Genomic DNA, 17563 nt, shown 5'->3' with positions numbered 1-17563 from the left:
TTCAAAATACTCAGCCAACTTCATATGGCTATTCAATTCAGCCTGGAAAAACATAACCTAAAATACCTCCTCCCGGATTTGAACAAAAAATAAGAATTTTTGCATTTCCTAGTGAAATTACCCAATAAAATGCCAGTGGATTTGATTGGATATATTTACGCCGCAACTGTAGCTGCTGGTGGAATAATTGGATACGTGAAAGCAGGTGAGGCTCCTTTAGAAATTGATAAAAAAAAACATCCCATTGAATTTGTTTTTATTTTTCCAGCTTCCGTGCCCTCTCTTTCAGCCGGATTGGCTTTTGGGGCGATTCTGGGGTATGGAGCTCACCTAAACTCCCAAAATCCCCCACGTCCACTGCTACAGTTAGGCACAAGCCTCGTTCTTGCCGGAATGATGGGGGCACGCTGGGCCAAGTCTGGTAAAATGATGCCACCCGGACTTGTTTGTATCCTCTCAGTGGCCACTTTTGTGCGGGGCGTCTATGTGTACAATCAGCATTTGTGGCCAGGAAGTCGCCAATAGGACCAGAGGTGAGTTTTTTGAAAATTGCAAGTGGATTTAGGGATGGGAAATCTTATCTTTTTAATTTCTTATCAAATGAAAGTCATCCGGGAGCTCTGATTCTTGTCTAAAATGTATATATTTTTTCATTTTCCAGTCATACAAATGAATCATTACCTATTACAGTCATGTTACAATTGATTATTAAACGGCAATGTAATATTTACATATTTTTTATTGTGGCAAACCTGGAGGAAAAAATCTCATTTTGTGCTTCGGGTAAAATATTTAAAGAAAAAAGGAATGATTTGATCTTCAGGGCAAAATGCAAAAAAAATGGGGAAAGATTTTTTTTGATTTACAGCAAATCTAGGTATTTTTTTTTAATAATTAGGATAGAGAAATAAAATTAAATCTTAAGGCTGACAATGCACAGAAAAAAAATATTTTGTAAAAATGTTCGTAAATGTTTGTGAATTCCTATCGGGGAGTTACAAAATGCTCGTAAATCGTATAACCCACAAACAAGTTCGTAAAAATTTGTACTTTTTTCACAAACATTGTTCGTAACATGATCATTTGACAAACATTTTTTGTACTTTTACAAACATTTGTTCGTAAATGTTCGTAAACACACAAAAAATGTTCGTAAAATTTTGTCATTTGTTTGTAAATGTTCGTAATATGTTCGACAGGAAAACAAATATTTACGAACAAATGACAAAATTTTACGAACATTTTTTGTGTGTTTACGAACATTTACGACAATTATGTTTACGACAAAATTTTACGAACAATGTTCGTAACATGATCATTTGACGAACATTTTTTGTACTTTTACAAAGATTTGTTCGTAAATGTTCGTAAACACACAAAAAATGTTCGTAAAATTTGGTCATTTGTTCGTAAATGTTCGTAATATGTTCGACAGGAAAACAAACATTTACGAACAAATGACAAAATTTTACGAACATTTTTTGTGTGTTTACGAACATTTACGAACAAATGTTTGTAAAAGTACAAAAAATGTTCGTTAAATGATCATTTTACGAACAATGTTTGTGAAAAAACAAACTTTTACGAACTTATTTGTGGGTTATACGACTCACGAGCATTTTGTAACTCCCCCTACAGGAATTCACAAACATTTACGAACATTTTTACAAAATATTTTTTTTCTGTGTGGTCAAAATATCAATGAGAATAGATCATCTCGCACTTGAGAATCTCCTTATTGCAAAAAAACATTTCGTGCTTGAGGTGATTTCTTTTTAGTTTCTTTTTTTGTTTTCAAGGGACAATCACGGTAAATTCTTGCGAGAGTCTCCTATTAAATTCTCTATTTGAATGAAAATTTCACTCCTAAAAAAATGTGTTTTACACATTTTTTTCTCACTTTTTCGTCAAGTACAAATTTGTTTTTTTTAATTTTTTAATTTTTACGTTTAATTGAACCGTCTATCACAATTTTTAACTTAATTAAAACATTCTTGCTCAGCTCACACTACAAATAACATTAAGATGTAAAAAAAAGTTTCCCACACTCTTCTTGGTGGTTCTCATCATGGTATATACTTCCTAAAATTTACAACTAAGATTTCTTATAAAAATACTTGTGTTTTTTTTTGTTAATTGTAGACAAATAATCTGCGTTTCACTCCATTTCACTCTCTCTCTCTCTTTCTATTCTCTAAAATGTCTTTCCCATTCGTTGTCGTTGTAATGGCAATGCTCATCGATTAAATACGTCCACTAAAAAAAGTAGAAAAAATTGTTAAGAAAATTAAAAAAAAAAACATTAATTTTTAAAAATAAATTCGAGAAATGAAAATGCGATTTTCACAAAGAGATACAAATCCTTCAATGTGCAAATTTTATTGCCTTTCTTTCAGTTCTTCCGGCAAATCCGATCAAAATGAGGAAGAACAAGCAGAAGTCTAAAATTTTATCAATTATATTTTGGTGTTGGACACAAGGTAAAAGTGATTTTTTTTCTCAAATAGTTTAATAAAGTTTCATATAGTTTTACAAATAAAAAATATATTTTTTTTATTCGCAAATTGAAGGATTTCGATTTTCAAGTAGAAAAGTTTTTTTTTTATAAAGAAGAATTTTAAGGAGAGTCTTTTTTGGATGGTCACAAATGTCGCTGAAACAGTTGTTTGTAACATTGAGCCACGTTACAATGTAATAATAATGTGTATTTTGCGATAATTAGTGGAAAGTAGTCCTTGGGTGGTAGATTTTTGGGTTTGTGCAAAAAATGAGGAATTGATCTTTCTAAAAATTAATATATTCTAAATTTAAAAAGGGAACTTTTGCCAATTTTTTTTAGAAGACACCGAACTTATTTAGGATATTTTATTGTCTATTATTGCAGAAACGTCTAGAGATATCGGTTTTTTTATTGGGGGTCACCGAATACCGGAACTTGATATCTCTTACCGTTTAAGCTCTAAGACGGTGACAAGTTGAAAAAAGGCGATTATTAATTGATTTCTCTTTGAGTTCGAACAGTAAAATAACTTAGTAATGGGATACAAAGTGGATCCTTTTATTGAAGATTTCTACTTTTTAATAGTTTTATGATAATAATTTGCAATGATTTAGCCAGGGGTTTATTAAGATAGGAGGGGCCAAATTCGACATTATATGTTAGCTAAAATTTGTGAAAGTATCGTTTTTTGAGTACAGAAAAGTTTTTCGAAAATTCGCAAAAAAACAATTTTAATCTAATGTTTGTGATTTTGAGTGAAAAACCAATTAAATACTTTATCATTACTTTTAATTTTTAGTTATTAAAAAATCCTTTTATTTTGGAAGTTTTGTTTTTTGATTTATTTTCGCATTGATATTGACAATTTTCATGTATTTTTTCAAAGGTACAAAAATTTTTTCATAGATATGAGTTCCTTTTCTTGGAAGAAATTGCGTAGCTTGAGAATAATTTCCAAAAAATGGCAAATCCGCCTCCTGCTTTGAGTTATGCTCGACCTCGAGACTTTAAATGCTAGGGGAAAGTGCCCATGCTTGATACCATTGGAAGCTTCGTAATGACTAAATTTTCTATGTTTCACAATATATATGTGACTCATCGCAACCATATTTTAAAAACTATGGAAAAGTGGCCAGTTTTTAAAATATATTGCGGCGTCACGTTTATTGAGAGACATAGGAAAAATTTAGTCATTACGAAACTTCCAATGGTATCAAGCATGGGCACTTTCCCATATACTTTAAAAGATTTTTTACTGTTTGGCAGTTCACAAAATTAAATCGATTCATAAGTAATTCAAAAATTCGCCCAAAGTTTGTAAATTTTTTTAAAAAAAATTTCGGATAAAAATTAGTTATTAGATCATTTCCGGTTTAGAACCGATTGTAACCGGTTCTGTCTTACCGGAAAATTCAATGCCTTTGTAACAAGCCGAAAAATTACCCCATTCGGTTGAATAATACACGCTCTTAGTTAGAGTCTTTTTAAGTTTTGACCTTGAAAAACCGTTATTAGGAATGATTCAAGGGTATTTTCGTATAAGGACGAAATGTCTGACTAGGCAACCAATAAACATATCCAAAAGTTCTTATTCTTCTTCTTCGCTTTATAGTTTTAGGCCGGACGTTCTGATAACATCCACACAGCCTTTATCTAAAAATGATAACGAAAAAAAAATCTCTTGTGTTTTCGGTCAATCCCAAAAAACATGGTTTTGGGGGGAAGAGGAGGTTTTGGGGGAAAAATGAGGGGCATTACACATCATACGCAAATTGAGTGCTTTTCAATAATTTTTTTCTACACAATTGCTATCTGAATTGCTGCGTTTACAAGAAATTTACAAAAAGTGATCTGGGTTCGCTGTGGTTACAATAAAATCGAAAATAAGGGGGGTTAAAGTTCACGAAATTCAATACACCATATCTCCGGATCCATTTGACCGATTTTGACGAGTGAGCGCAAACTAAAAGTCTCGCAAAGCGCTATAACTTTTTAGAACATTTGAACTTCGTACGACCAACGCTAGGGCGCCACAGTCGAAAAACCAATTTTCATATCACATGAACTCAATTATCTCGACTCTTGCTAAACTGATTTTGATGATTACTTCGGTATAATTGCAGAGAGGACATTTATATCTATATTTCGTCCAAACATCATCTTTTTGCTCAGGTTATGCAATCTAATCAATTTTGCCGTTAGTGTAAAAAAATTATTTTTTCCCCCAATAACACTGTGAAAGTACACAAGTGCCGATATGACCGTTTTTACTCGACTACGTTATTAATAAAGATTTAAAAGAAAATTCTTACAAAATTCAATAATTTTTTGAAATTGCTGAAATGTTCTCATGGATCTGAGTTACTTTTCGTGGATAAAAATTGCGTTTAAAATTGACAATATTGCCCCAAAAGAAATGTTTTTAGAGCAGAAAGGCTTTAGGGGGCTTGACTTGAAAATTTGCTATATTACATTCTACTTTAATCCGATTTCGATGATTTTAATTGTTTCGAATATAGCTTAAACTTTCTATGAACTTTTTCATTGATTTAAAAAAATCGAATATTAGATTTTTTAAAGACCTTGAAGCTCCCCGTGGAACTGTTTTTCTTAGATATTTCTGTTAAAAATTTACCATATCTTCATTTTCGCATTCATTTTAATGACATCAAATTATTTGTAAAAATGAAAATATTTCCATATAAATTTAAATTTTTTCCAATATATCCTAGATTCCTAGAATTTCCTACTTTACGATTACGTACAAGCATTACAAAGAAAGAACTTTAGGTAGTCAGGAAAAATGAGTTTATCTATAGGACACGAGTGACCCAATCATCCTTAAAGGGTTAAATTTCTTCTAAAATGACATTTTCGTTTTCTCAAAGAAATTTTGATCAAAAGCTACCCCAATGTCCTTCCAAAAATTAGTTTGAAGTTTTTAATGTTTTATGCACTGTTTTTTTTAATTAACTATTATTATATATTTACTCCAAATTGAGTTACTTTGGGCCTTTTGAAAAGCTTATAAAATTCAAGAAGAATGTAAAGGCGCTATTCTTAGGTAAAAATACCTTTAAGGTGAGTTTAACTTAAGGCTTAATTAAAGCGTTTTTGAATTATGTTTTTTTTTTAAATTAATTGAATATCATATAAGAATAAGAGAAAGAGGATTATGATCCTTCTTTGACCCTCTTTCGTTACGTCCTTTAAAGGTGTCCAGCTTTGTATGAATGAAGTTTTAGGGCTTAAAATTTGTAAAAAAAAAACAACTTCTAACAAGATCTAAGAATCTTCTAATACTAATATTTAAACAAGTTTTATGATTTTAAAAGATCTTTTAAATTAATTTATTAGCGTTTAAAATGGTTGTTATTAATTTTGAATTAATAGGTGTACCTACCTATATGCACAGAACTTGACATGTTATTGACTAATGAAATTTTTGATTTATAAACTTATGCAGATTTATAGATTATCGCTTTGAAAGCAAGCAAACCATCCTCGACGAAATACTTTAAAAATTTTTCAATTCCTGATAATCATGTGAAAATAAAATGGAACTCTTTGAACTGTGAGGCAAAGGCAATTAATTTTGCATTTTCCAAAGAAGTTACTTTTTTTAACGGATTTTGGCAAAGATTTAGTAAACAGGTAAAACTCATAAAAGTCACTCGAAAAAGAGTAGTTAGATTTATTTTTAAATGTTATATATTTATTGTATATTTTTATTTCTTTTCCGCCTGTTAATTTTTTCAATTTTTCTTTGAAGTGTAATCAGTGATTTTTATCTAGCCAACATATTTTTAATTGTGGAGCTCAGAATAAAAGTCGCCATTGGACATGTTGAATTTTTTTTGTGAGCTCTACATTTAGATTTCTTCGTGCATTCTGATCTTGCTTTATTTATCCTATCTATTTTCTGATCTGACTATTCCTTAGGTTTTTCATTATATTAGCGTAAAACATTCCCAAGAGTTCTTGTGTTCAAAAAGACGATTGTACATTTTCTTCTACAAATTTATTAACACTTTCTTTGCAAAATTTGCAGAGAAAGAAAATGCTGATAAATCACAATTAATATTTCCAACATCTCACAGAGAAAAAACTAAAATAAACTTAAAAAATCTTTTGAACATATATAGAACTGTTAATTTTGAATTGTTAAATGTCTCAAAGCTCTTCAGTTAAGGGCAGAATCACATTGACAGTAAAATGCTCACCATATTTTGTTAATTTACGCATTTTCATTGCAATTCTTACGCAAATTCTCAATTACCGTATTACCTTATCTCATACTCGGTGGCAATAGTTAAAAATAATATAAGAAAACTGAAGAAATAAAACGAAAATTCGATAAATGGTGATCAAAAAAACTGTAAGAGAAATTAATCGTATAGTTTTTTTTGCTCACCGTTTATAGAATTTTATAAATTTATTTAAATACATTTATACATTTATTTAAAATATATCAACATTTTTAATGTTAGTTTTACACCTTTTTAAGGGTAAAATTAACATGAAAAAGAGTAACTTTAACCCCCAATACACCTACAAAGGGTAATATTTACACCGATTTTGGATCAATACTGCAGGGTAAAATTAACATTTCCGGAATGTTATTTTAACTTTTTCGGATTTCTCTCAGTGAATAAGAAAACTAAAATGGAAATATGAAAATCCTTTTAGACTTCACTTATGTCAAAGCTGGTCGAAGGGACCGTTTTTAAATAGAAAATTTCGAGGGTAAAATTCTAAGAGATGAAGCATCATTAACATAATCAGAAACCCTCATCAGAATCATCAGAGTTTTGACCCTAAACTAAGTTAAATCTTAAATGTTCTTTCTAAATTAGGATTGGGGATTTAACCTAGAGAGTTATTTTCAAAAATATTTCTATTTTTCGAAAAAAAGGATCTAGTTAAATTTTATTAAAATAATACTTTTTGCAATTGAAAATCCCTAATGTTTACTGAAATCAGTCTATTCTAGAAATTAGTAATCATATTGTTTCGGTGTTCTGTACATAAGATTCATAAAGATTAAAAAGGATTGGTAAGTATATCTTAGAAAATAATAAATGAGATCAATAAATAAAGTTCCAAATGCAAATAAATTAAAAATGAAATTTCAGAAAACAATTCCTCATTTTTGGCTCTTTTTTTGTTCCTTATTCCTTTATTTGATGACTAAAGAAGAAGAGAAAATCTCGGAAAAATCATCCTTAGAGAAGATAAATTGATGAAGATACTCTTCAGACATAGAGAGAACAAGATAGAAAGATAAAAAAATGAAAGACACAACGGAGAAGTCAGGAGAATAGACTTTTGAAGGTGAAAGTGTTGAGGAAGATGAAAGTCGACTGGCGAGTGATGTATGATTGCTTGATCACTCAGCTGCTTACCATGTTCTCTCAATGTTCTTTGTCAATCTAATACACACAGAAAAGTCTTCAGGGGGTGAATTTGTTTTTTTTTTTGGGCTAGGGGGACGCGTGCGTCTATGTCTAAGTCTGGGTCATTTGCGGCAATGATACCCGCATGGTATTTGTGTTTGAGCCCAGGAAATTATTTAAGTACGAGGGTGGGTTTTTTGTTGTGCTCTTGGAATACAATCCGAAGTTCTCAAAGTTGTAGGGGTTTTTGGTTGTTGTGGCTATGCGACTCAGATAGAGATCAAAGAGGGCATTTCGGGTAGTTGAACGCGGTGTCGAGGACACCGAATTGTGATGGTGGAGGCCGTAGTAAAAGGGATTGATTTTTGTACTGAACGGCCAATACATGGATGTTGTGGAGGGTGGAGGAGGAGGTGTTGTTGTAGTTGTGGTTGTGGTCGTTGTAGTAGTTGTTGTTACAGGAAAAGGCGGATAGGTTGGAGCTGGTGTTGTCTGTTTCTGCCATTGGTAGAGTGGATAGGGGGCAGGTGGTGCGGATGTCTCGAAGAAGGATTTGAATTTGAATGTAAAGGGTGCACGTGTCGTTGTCGAGGGAGTGGTTTGGAAGAAATTGGGGAATGGGAGACGGGATGTTGTGCTGGGCGTTGTTATTGTGGTAAATGTTGGCGGTGGAGGCGGTGGACGTGTTGTTGGCTGTACCGGTGAATGTTCATCCCCGAAACTGTACGATTCAGTGCTGTTCAGCAAATTTTCAAGCTCATTATTTTGGGTTTATTAAACAAAGCTTTGGGTTTGGGTTATATAGGTTCTACTTTTTTTCTGTTTCAAAAGATTCAAGATGGGATCTTACCTAAGTTGAGAATTGTATGCATTCGGACTAGCATAGCTAGGGGTGTGTTGTGAATAGTCGGGAATAATGTTTTCGTTTTCGGGTACACATCTTCCATCGAGACAATGCTGTAAATCAGGGTATCGATTAGTATTTCTGGATGAGGAATGTTAATAGGGGAATTTACCAATCCGTCACCACAAGATGATCCTTCGGCTGCAGGTCGGTAGGCTACACAGTAACCACTGGCAGCATCGAAGCAAAATAATTGAGCGCATACTCGCTCATCCTTAAAGCAGGCTGATGTACCTCGATCTCTTCTGCACTGGGCATCCAGTGACAATAGAGTACCGGGCAGAGCTCTCCCAAGAGCTTCATCCTCATGGGGGGCATTATGAAGGCAACTGGCAGTGTCGCCGCTATAGTTGTACAAAGTTTTTGGTTAGAATTTTGACAGATGATGACAAGTCAATATTCAAATTTGAATTAGAAACGGTATTTTGTAAACGTACTTGAGGAAATGATGAAAGCTTTGAATGCTGCATGGGGACCATCGGAAGCCACGTTCTGTATGTCGTAAATCTGACATAATGTATCCGTCCTCCCAGCGGCATTTCTCAGCTCCCGGACCACCCAAGTAGCTGGGCGGTGGTGAACCATCGTGCACGGCGCCTAGCCTGAAAAATGCAAAAGAATGGCATCAAAGTCACCAAAGATCTTCAGAGAAGGTGCTTGAACTCACAGGTGTCCAACTTCATGAGCTGCCACAATTATGCCACTGAAACCACCTGTGTCTTCGATGATTGCCACGCTATTCACCTTCTCCAATCTCTTGTTGACTACACAGGCCCCACCGACGTACGCGAAACCTGCGAAATTACACCACATCTCTCAATGGCATTCATCAATTATCCTCAAACCACTGATTAATTGTTTGTTTGGGAACGTTTTCCAGAATATAACTTGAAAAACTCATAAATCGCAATAATAGATGTGAGTAAATGGTTGATGTGATTTAGAGTGAGTTTTTAGAGGAAGTTACCAATAAGCCCAAACTAGAAAGCATTGGTATTTGGATCTGAAAAGATTTTGGAATAGAATCGTTAATTAAAGTTGTTAAATAATAAGGTTTGCAATCACTTTTGAAAGAACCATACAAGTCTGCATATCATTATTCTAACCAGGTGTTTTATTATTTTACGTAAAATAACAGAAATTGATTGTATTTTTGGGTAAGGTAAGTGTATTTCCTCTTTTGTAATCTCGAATCATGAGGAATTCGGCCAATGAATTGCAGCATAAGGACCCAAATAGACTCAGGTTGATCCTCGAGAATATTTGACCTGTAAAATTTGGCAGTAAAGATTCCAAACTTAGGATCATCGATTAAAAGTCACTTGCGTAAATTTTCTTTACTATCAAATTTTACAAACTAAATATTTACCAGGATCAGCTTCTGCCTGAATCGATTTGGAGTCCAAATCTTGGACCCTAGGAGATCTTTACGTTTTTTACAAAATGTACGGTGGTGTCGCTACTTGATGGTACCTTAAATTAATTTGATATTCTTCCTCAATATCAGATTATACAAGAAGAAGAAGTGCTATTCCAATGAAAAACGAATATTATTTTTAACACTTTACTGTTCTTGAGTGCTCCTACATAATCGACTTTTCTTTGTGTTGGTTCCTGTTACGTCTGGGGAAATAGTTGAGACAGGAACCAACACAAAGAAATAATGGGAACCGTTGAGCATCGGGAAAAGAAGGGTTAGCTTAGAAAATTCTGACTTTTTCCAAAGCTTTCGGATCATATTCCAAGCCTTTTTCAAAAGCCCAAAACACAAAGAATAGTCGATAATGCAGAAGCATTTGAGAACAGTTAAGTGTTAAAAGAATGTTCAGGAGGGAGATTTTCCCTTTTCATTTGCATTAGAATAGCACCTTTAAACCTTTAAAAACGATTGGGATCAACGGTGACTCATTGAAAAAATGTTTTTTTTTTCTGATTATCTTAAGTTATTTTTTAGCACTAAATCAAGTGATTGAATTGCATCCAGTAATACGGGCTTCAGACCTAAGGCTTAGCCATCTGGCTTAACTCCTCTAATTCCTTATCAGGCATGATTTTTAGGGAATTGTTGTTTATGATTAAATATTAAGAGAAAAAGATCAATTAGATTTTGAAAAATCAATAAAAGTGCTTGTTATTTAGATTTTTGAGACCTTCGGGAACTGGACTAAACCTCCAGTCTGAAGCCGGCATAAGCCTCACTGCATTAGATTTTACAGGGTATGCGATTGACAGATTCCTCTTTAACCCTTTAAGAACGAGAAGGTCAAAAATCGAGGGTCAGAAAAAATCACTTTTCCTGACTTTAGATCAAAACACAACTTTAGATGACCGTAGGAAGAATTTCATTTTTGGGTCATCGGTGACCCAATCGTCCTTAAAGGGTTAATGAAATAATACATATCCCCAAAAATATTGCTGGCAAGAAGGCTTTATTCTTATATGTAACGTTGTTTCACCTGTGGCACAATTATTATTATCAAAAGTTTTTTTTCTAACTCAGATATCACACTACAGATTTTCGCATTACAATTTTAATGTGATTCGTATTAATTATTGCTAATATGTGTTCAAATGGGAAATATTAGCGGATATGTAACTGATTGAATGAGCAATTACGAGTAATTTCTAGAAATTTTAATGAGCAACTTTTCATAAAAGTTTTATGTGAAATTTCATACTGTTCCTATTAAAAAAAAAAGCCGTAAGTCTGGGGAAAACTTTTATCAACAAAGAAGTTCTTTTCTTTTGGGTAAATTCATGGAGAATATGGATAAATATTTTATAATCTGCAAGTGCCTCATGCCAGGACCTTTTTTTTTATTTTTAACAATAACAAAAATTTTTTAAAAATAATTTTTTAGGGCTACGACCGCTACGACACATCTTTTAGTTCAGGAAAATTTTCTAAAATTAAATTCACATCTCTCTCTCTCTCTTTCTCAAACTTTTTGCATGTGTCTATATCGTTCTTTCGGCCTCAAATTGGACTAAAGTATAAATTTAGTTCAGGGGCGCCCTGACGTTTTCATTCTGTGTCAAATTTGACAAAAAGAATGGGTGATCAAATTCCTGACTTCGAGTCGATCTTCGTGTACTTTCGTGTTGGTTTTGTCATGTAAAATATTTCATGGGGTCATCCGGTATCATCCGTAACCTCACAAAATAAAAATAAATGTAAACATATGGAAGGTGCCATCGAAAAAACATATTTCTGCCATTCCATGCTATTTCAATCAACGAGTCCCTTCGAGTATGGGCTTTCTGAGGTGATCTGACGCAAAGAATGTCGATGGAATAGTTTTTCTTTTCATAATTTCATAAATTTTCCAGTGCATTTTTTGTCACTCTTCTTCTGGAAGAATTTTTGCAATATGGTTATTTTTTACGCGGCATAAAAATATTATATGGCTGGTGTAAAATATGTAAAAAAACATAATTTAGAAAATTTTATTTTGCAACCATTCTGAGTCGCTAAAGGCTAAAGGATTGTACAGTAGTGGAAATATTTATAATTCCACCTAAAATATATGAAAAAACTTAACAAAAACAAAGTCTCCAAAAAATGTATACGTGCATTACTAAGTACAAAAACGCAATTTTTAATACTTAATTCTTATTATTCTCAAAACTGTCATAGTTTTGAATTCTTAAGCGGAAATACCAGACAATAATTATTGCGTCAGGGTATTTATTTTTGACAAGTCGTCAGATAAATCAGCATTTATCGTAACTTCCTTTTAACAACTTTTCAGGAGACGAAATTTTCAGTTCAATATTATTTTTCTTAAAAATGAGCCCCGAATGCGATACTTTTGAGTCAAAATAATGAAAGTGGCACTAATAAACTGTAAGTTAACTCGAGAAAATCTTTATAAAATTATTTAAAAGCTGCAATATTGATAATAAGCGCCATTATTTGACTAAATTAGTCAATAATACTGTCATCCCTGTCCCAAAAAGCTTTTATTTCATAAATTTTATTGAATAAATTTTGTGCGCCACGTCGCTTGTTTTGTTTTGAATTAATGACAGATGGGTAGGGATTTTTTCTCACTTTTTTCTCGCGAATATTGAATTAAAATGCTTTCATGTTACACTATTCGCACTGTCTTTCGATATTTGGAAGAGTTTATAAACGTTTTATTGAGAAATATTGCAATTTTGCTGCAAATTATAAGCCACGCAAGTAAGCAAAAGAAGTTACGACAAATGCTGATTATTGAAAATTTTGTATGGAAATTTGTCATAACTTCCCCAAAAATGGAAGTTACGACAAATTCTGATAAATTTTTGTTAATTAAGGGCACTTACGATAATTTTTGTTTAAAATAATTTTTATTGGGCTTATAAAAGTTTCTTTTTCACAAGTGCGTTTAATAAACAAATTTACGCTGATTCCAAATATGTATATATTATCTCAAAATCGCAAAAATGAAGTTACGATAAATGCTGATTTAACTTACGAATTATTGATTAATATCATTTAATAATTCAATTAACCTCGAAAACATCTAAAAGACTTGTAAGATAGGACAAAACGGGGACTGTACGTACAAATAACAGGATAGGACAAAACGGAGATAGGACAAATGTGGACTTTTAGTTCGAAAACTTCTAGAATACTTGCAAGTTGGGACAAAACGTCTCCGTTTTGGGTCACGCTGTGCGGGTTTTATCCATAATTTATATTGTTTTATACTAGAGAAGTGAAGGTTTTGTACTTAATATTAACCATTTTATGCTACAGCAGTGCAGATTTTATACACAATTGTGACCCTTTCAAATTTCACTAAAAGTGTAATAAATATCCAATTTCCCAGCGAGCACCAAATGCTAACCGTTTTCAATTCAGTTGACGATGCTCGCGAGACTGTTGGAATTTCCATATATTTGGTAAGAACTTTATTCGAGAATTGCTGACCAGTCAGCATATTTTTGCTAATCTACTCAGCAAAAATATACCGAAAGCACTGCATTATTCATCTAACTGTGCTCGCTGGATTCTGAAATTTGGCCATTACTGTGAATACTTGGAAGATAAAATAAAATAAAGACTATCAGTCCGTTAAATTCCAGAATACTTTCGAGATAGGGCAGTACAGGAATTCTTAGTTCACAATACCCTCGATATATTATATAAAACGGTGACTTTTATTTCATAATTATTACATTTATTTATTAAACGCCTGGAATACGAACGAGAGAAGGCAAGATATGAATTATCATCTGCTAAGCTTCTAGAATATACACTGGTAAACTTCTAGAATAACGCAATATAAGATGAAACGGAGACTATTTATAGATTAACTATCTAAGTTTTGTCTAATTTCGCAAGTATTCTGAACTAACAGTCCCCATTTTGTCTCATTTCACTAATATTCTGGACATTTTCAGAATAACAGTTCTCGTTTCATCCTTTCTGTCAAGAATTTTGACCCTTTTAGACTCAGAGTTCCCGTGTTGTCCTATTTTGCAAATATATTCGGGACGTTTTCGAACTAACAATTCCCATTTTGTCTTATCTGGCAAGTCTTTTAGACGTTTTCGAGCTAATAGAGAAATATGGGTTGATGATGGATGATACTTTTATTCCAAACACCGACGCTGACTAGAAGGACAATCTGCCCTAAGATAAGTTTTTTTCGTGCTAATTTGTATCATCTCGCAAGATTCTGGACGTTTTCTGACTGAAAATCCTCGCTTTGTCCTATTTAGCGAGTACTCTGGGCGTTTCCGAACTAATAGTCTCTGTTTTGTTCTATTTCTCTAGCATTCTGGACGTTTTCGAACTGAAAATTTTCGTTTTGTCCTATTTAGCAAACATTCTAGACGTTTTCGAACTAATAGTCTCCGTTTAGTCCTATTTCGTAAGCATTCTGGACGTTTTTGGATTAAAAGTCCTCGTTTTGTCCTATTTAGCAAGTATATTCTGAACGTTTTCGGCAATGCAGTCCCCGTTTTGTCCTATTTAGCAAATATTCTGGACGTTTTCGTACTAATAGTCTTCATTTTGTTCTATTTCGAAAGCATTCTGTACGTTCTCGTACTAAAAGTCCTCATTTTTTCTTATTTAGCAAGTATTCTTAACTCAAAAGCTATTTACAATAGCCTTCTATGAATTAAAAAAAATTCTGAAGAATATACAATAAAATTTTAAAAGAAATGTAATTGAACTTTTGTAAATCATAAATTACACAAAACTAAAAAAAATCAAAACTTATGAGTTTTTTGTAGCCTTAAACAGAAACATCATTGTATCTTTAGGTATAAAATTAACTTCAAATTTATTTGAATTGAATTCTGGACGTTTTCGAAGTATAGTCTCCGGTTTGTCCTATTTGGCACGTATTCTGGACGTTTTGAAACTTTCGGTTTTTCAGTTTCCATTGTGCCGTATTTCTCAAGTATTCTGGACGCTTTCAAACATTTAGTTCTAGACATTTTCGAGCTAACATTCCCCGTTTTGTCTTATATCGCCAGTATTCTAGACATTTTCAGACTGAAAGACCTCGTTTTGTCCTATTTTGCAAGTACTCTGGACATTTTCGGACTAACAATTCCCATTTTGTCCTATTTCGCAAGCTTTTTTTTAGACGTTTTCGAGCAATAAGTCCTCGTTTGTATGTATTGTATATTTTTGGAGTTGACAGTCTGCGTTTTGTTCTGTTTCGCACGTATGAACATTTCAATATCACACATCCTCTTCCAAATTTACTAAAGAAAATGTGATGTGAAAAATGAATAGGTAATAAAGAAAATTAAAATAATTAGGTACATAAAAATATCAGATTAAATAAGTATTGAAATTAGTATTGTGTTTTAAAATTTAATATTATATAAGAATTGTTGCCTATTTGATTTATTTATCAAGAAAGACACTAAAAAAATAAACTCGGACTAGCACTCTCTTACAAAATTAAAGTATGAGAAAATTCTCGCTTAAAACTCATTCAACAGAGTTGTTTTATATGACAAATAGGGGAAGTGCTTATAATTTTGGACAGTCTGCTTATAAGCATCGAAGTTCCAAGTTTGAAGTGCGATATTTTCTATACTAATTGACATTTCTTGTTACTCTCTTTTCAGAAGGGTTGTTTAGAAACTTAGCAAGCTATTTATCGTCTTATTTTTATTAAAATTAGTTTTAATACGTTTAAAAATGAATTGATAAGTAGAGGTGACCTTGGCTCTTATTTTGGACAACTTGTTTATTAATTTTTACAACTTGTCTGTAAATTTGGACATCTAATCCGCCTCAACAGGATGCCCATTGTCCTTCATTTCATGAACCAATCTTACCAAGTCCTCTTCCTGGTCATGTAAGGGAAACGTGGAATGTCACAAGAAGCCTGGAAACTTTCCATATCATTCATTAAAGTGAGTTGACTTGGGCACTCCAAGTACGTGCGGATTCGCTCATTCCCTGACCTTTCCGGGAGACTTTCAAGGCATTTCTCGCTACATCTCTTTCGTAGAGATGATGCTCCTTTGTTTCTCCAGGCATTTGTCCAACCTAGTCATCACAAAAGCTAAAACTTCACGAAATTTCGTGTGAAAAACACCTGTCCAAAATAAGAATCATCACCTCACTGGTGAATGTCTTAAAAAATTTCCCATTTTTCACACGAAAAATATAATTCACAAGGCAAATCTCACTTCAGGTCAAATGTACAAATCATCAGTAACGTGAATCAACACAATATTCAATGAATATTCAATAATATCACTCAAAAACAGCGAACAAACTTTGTTAGTACTTCACCAAATCTAAATAAGACTGAAGTAAGCCACGAAGTTCTGTTATATTTCTCGTAAGCAATTGCTCACACTGAATTTTCAACAAAGCAATTTCAACTCAAATCATATTCAAAATTTAACGTATTTAGTGTTAAAATCTTCCAAAAAGAACAAATATTTAGATAGAATTCATTTTTCATCAAATATTGGAATAAAAATCCATCATTTTAATCAATTTATTTTTAGTGTCCAATTTTACCCTCAAAGTGTCCAAATTTAGAAACTGTCCAAAATTATGAGCACTTACCCTATTTTGTTAAAATTTAAAAAAAGCTTTTTCGGTTATTTTAGCTTTAAAATCATATTTGTAATTTAATAACACCACAAGCATTTATATTTATACTATTGAGTCCCAGTACATTCTTCAGTCGCATTTTTCAAAAAAATAAATAAATAAATAAAAATATTAATAATTTACATGGTGTAATAAATTCTGGATTAATTATTACGCGTAATTAATGTTTTTTGGGTTAAATTTTCACAATTTGTCCCGAACAATAAGCGAAAAACTACGATGTAATGTGACTAAATTCCGTTTGAATAAAACCGGTAAAGTGGGCGCCCCTGATTTAGTTTGGTTTGATGTTCAAAAAAAGAAGAAGAGTGTGAATGAATGGGATAAACATACGAAAAACCTTTGAGAAAGAAAGAGATGTGAATTTCTATTGCATAAAATTTTCTTGGTTTTGGTAGATAAACCGCGACGGTGAGTCTTTTATTATGCTATTTCAGGACAAAACTGTTCTTCCAGTAAGCATCGGTCAGGTGGCTTAATCCAAAATTAAAACATTCAAGGTTCCAGAAAATTGAAAAATTCGTTAAATTTCAAATAAAAATTCCTTCAAACAGCCACCGAAGAAGATACGATACAGTGTCGAAAGCCCTGGAACCTTGAGTGTTTTAATTTTGGATTAAACCACCTCACCGATGCTCACCGGAAGCACGATTTTATCCTGAAGATTTACT

General features: G+C 32.7%; 2 protein-coding genes across 4 annotated transcripts in view; one reads left to right on the top strand and one right to left on the bottom strand.

The window, feature by feature from the left end:
• The first annotated feature begins 42 nt into the window (after positions 1 to 42).
• LOC129801153 (transmembrane protein 14 homolog) lies at positions 43 to 2560 on the top strand. The gene is made up of 3 exons (XM_055845924.1): positions 43 to 205; positions 269 to 533; positions 2397 to 2560. The coding sequence occupies exons 1-2, from the start codon at positions 130 to 132 to the stop codon at positions 523 to 525; spliced, it is 333 nt and encodes a 110-aa protein (XP_055701899.1). The 5' UTR covers positions 43 to 129; the 3' UTR covers positions 526 to 533; positions 2397 to 2560.
• LOC129801152 (A disintegrin and metalloproteinase with thrombospondin motifs like) overlaps positions 625 to 17563 on the bottom strand; it is a 94329-nt gene continuing 77390 nt past the window's right edge. For 2 of the 3 annotated variants that reach the window (XM_055845923.1, XM_055845922.1), the window contains exons 10-14: positions 9468 to 9594; positions 9238 to 9402; positions 8913 to 9144; positions 8747 to 8853; positions 625 to 2256 (exon numbers count right to left, since the gene is read on the bottom strand). In XM_055845923.1, coding sequence (XP_055701898.1) covers positions 2244 to 2256; positions 8747 to 8853; positions 8913 to 9144; positions 9238 to 9402; positions 9468 to 9594 — 644 coding nt within the window. In that variant the 3' untranslated portion in view covers positions 625 to 2243. Of the gene's footprint in view, positions 2257 to 7905; positions 8633 to 8746; positions 8854 to 8912; positions 9145 to 9237; positions 9403 to 9467; positions 9595 to 17563 lie in introns of all 3 variants that reach the window. The other variant, XM_055845920.1, reaches the window with a different exon arrangement.

Source organism: Phlebotomus papatasi, chromosome 2, assembly GCF_024763615.1.
Source record: "Phlebotomus papatasi isolate M1 chromosome 2, Ppap_2.1, whole genome shotgun sequence".
NCBI lineage: Eukaryota > Metazoa > Arthropoda > Insecta > Diptera > Psychodidae > Phlebotomus > Phlebotomus papatasi.
This window is presented reverse-complemented; position numbering and strand designations above follow the sequence as displayed.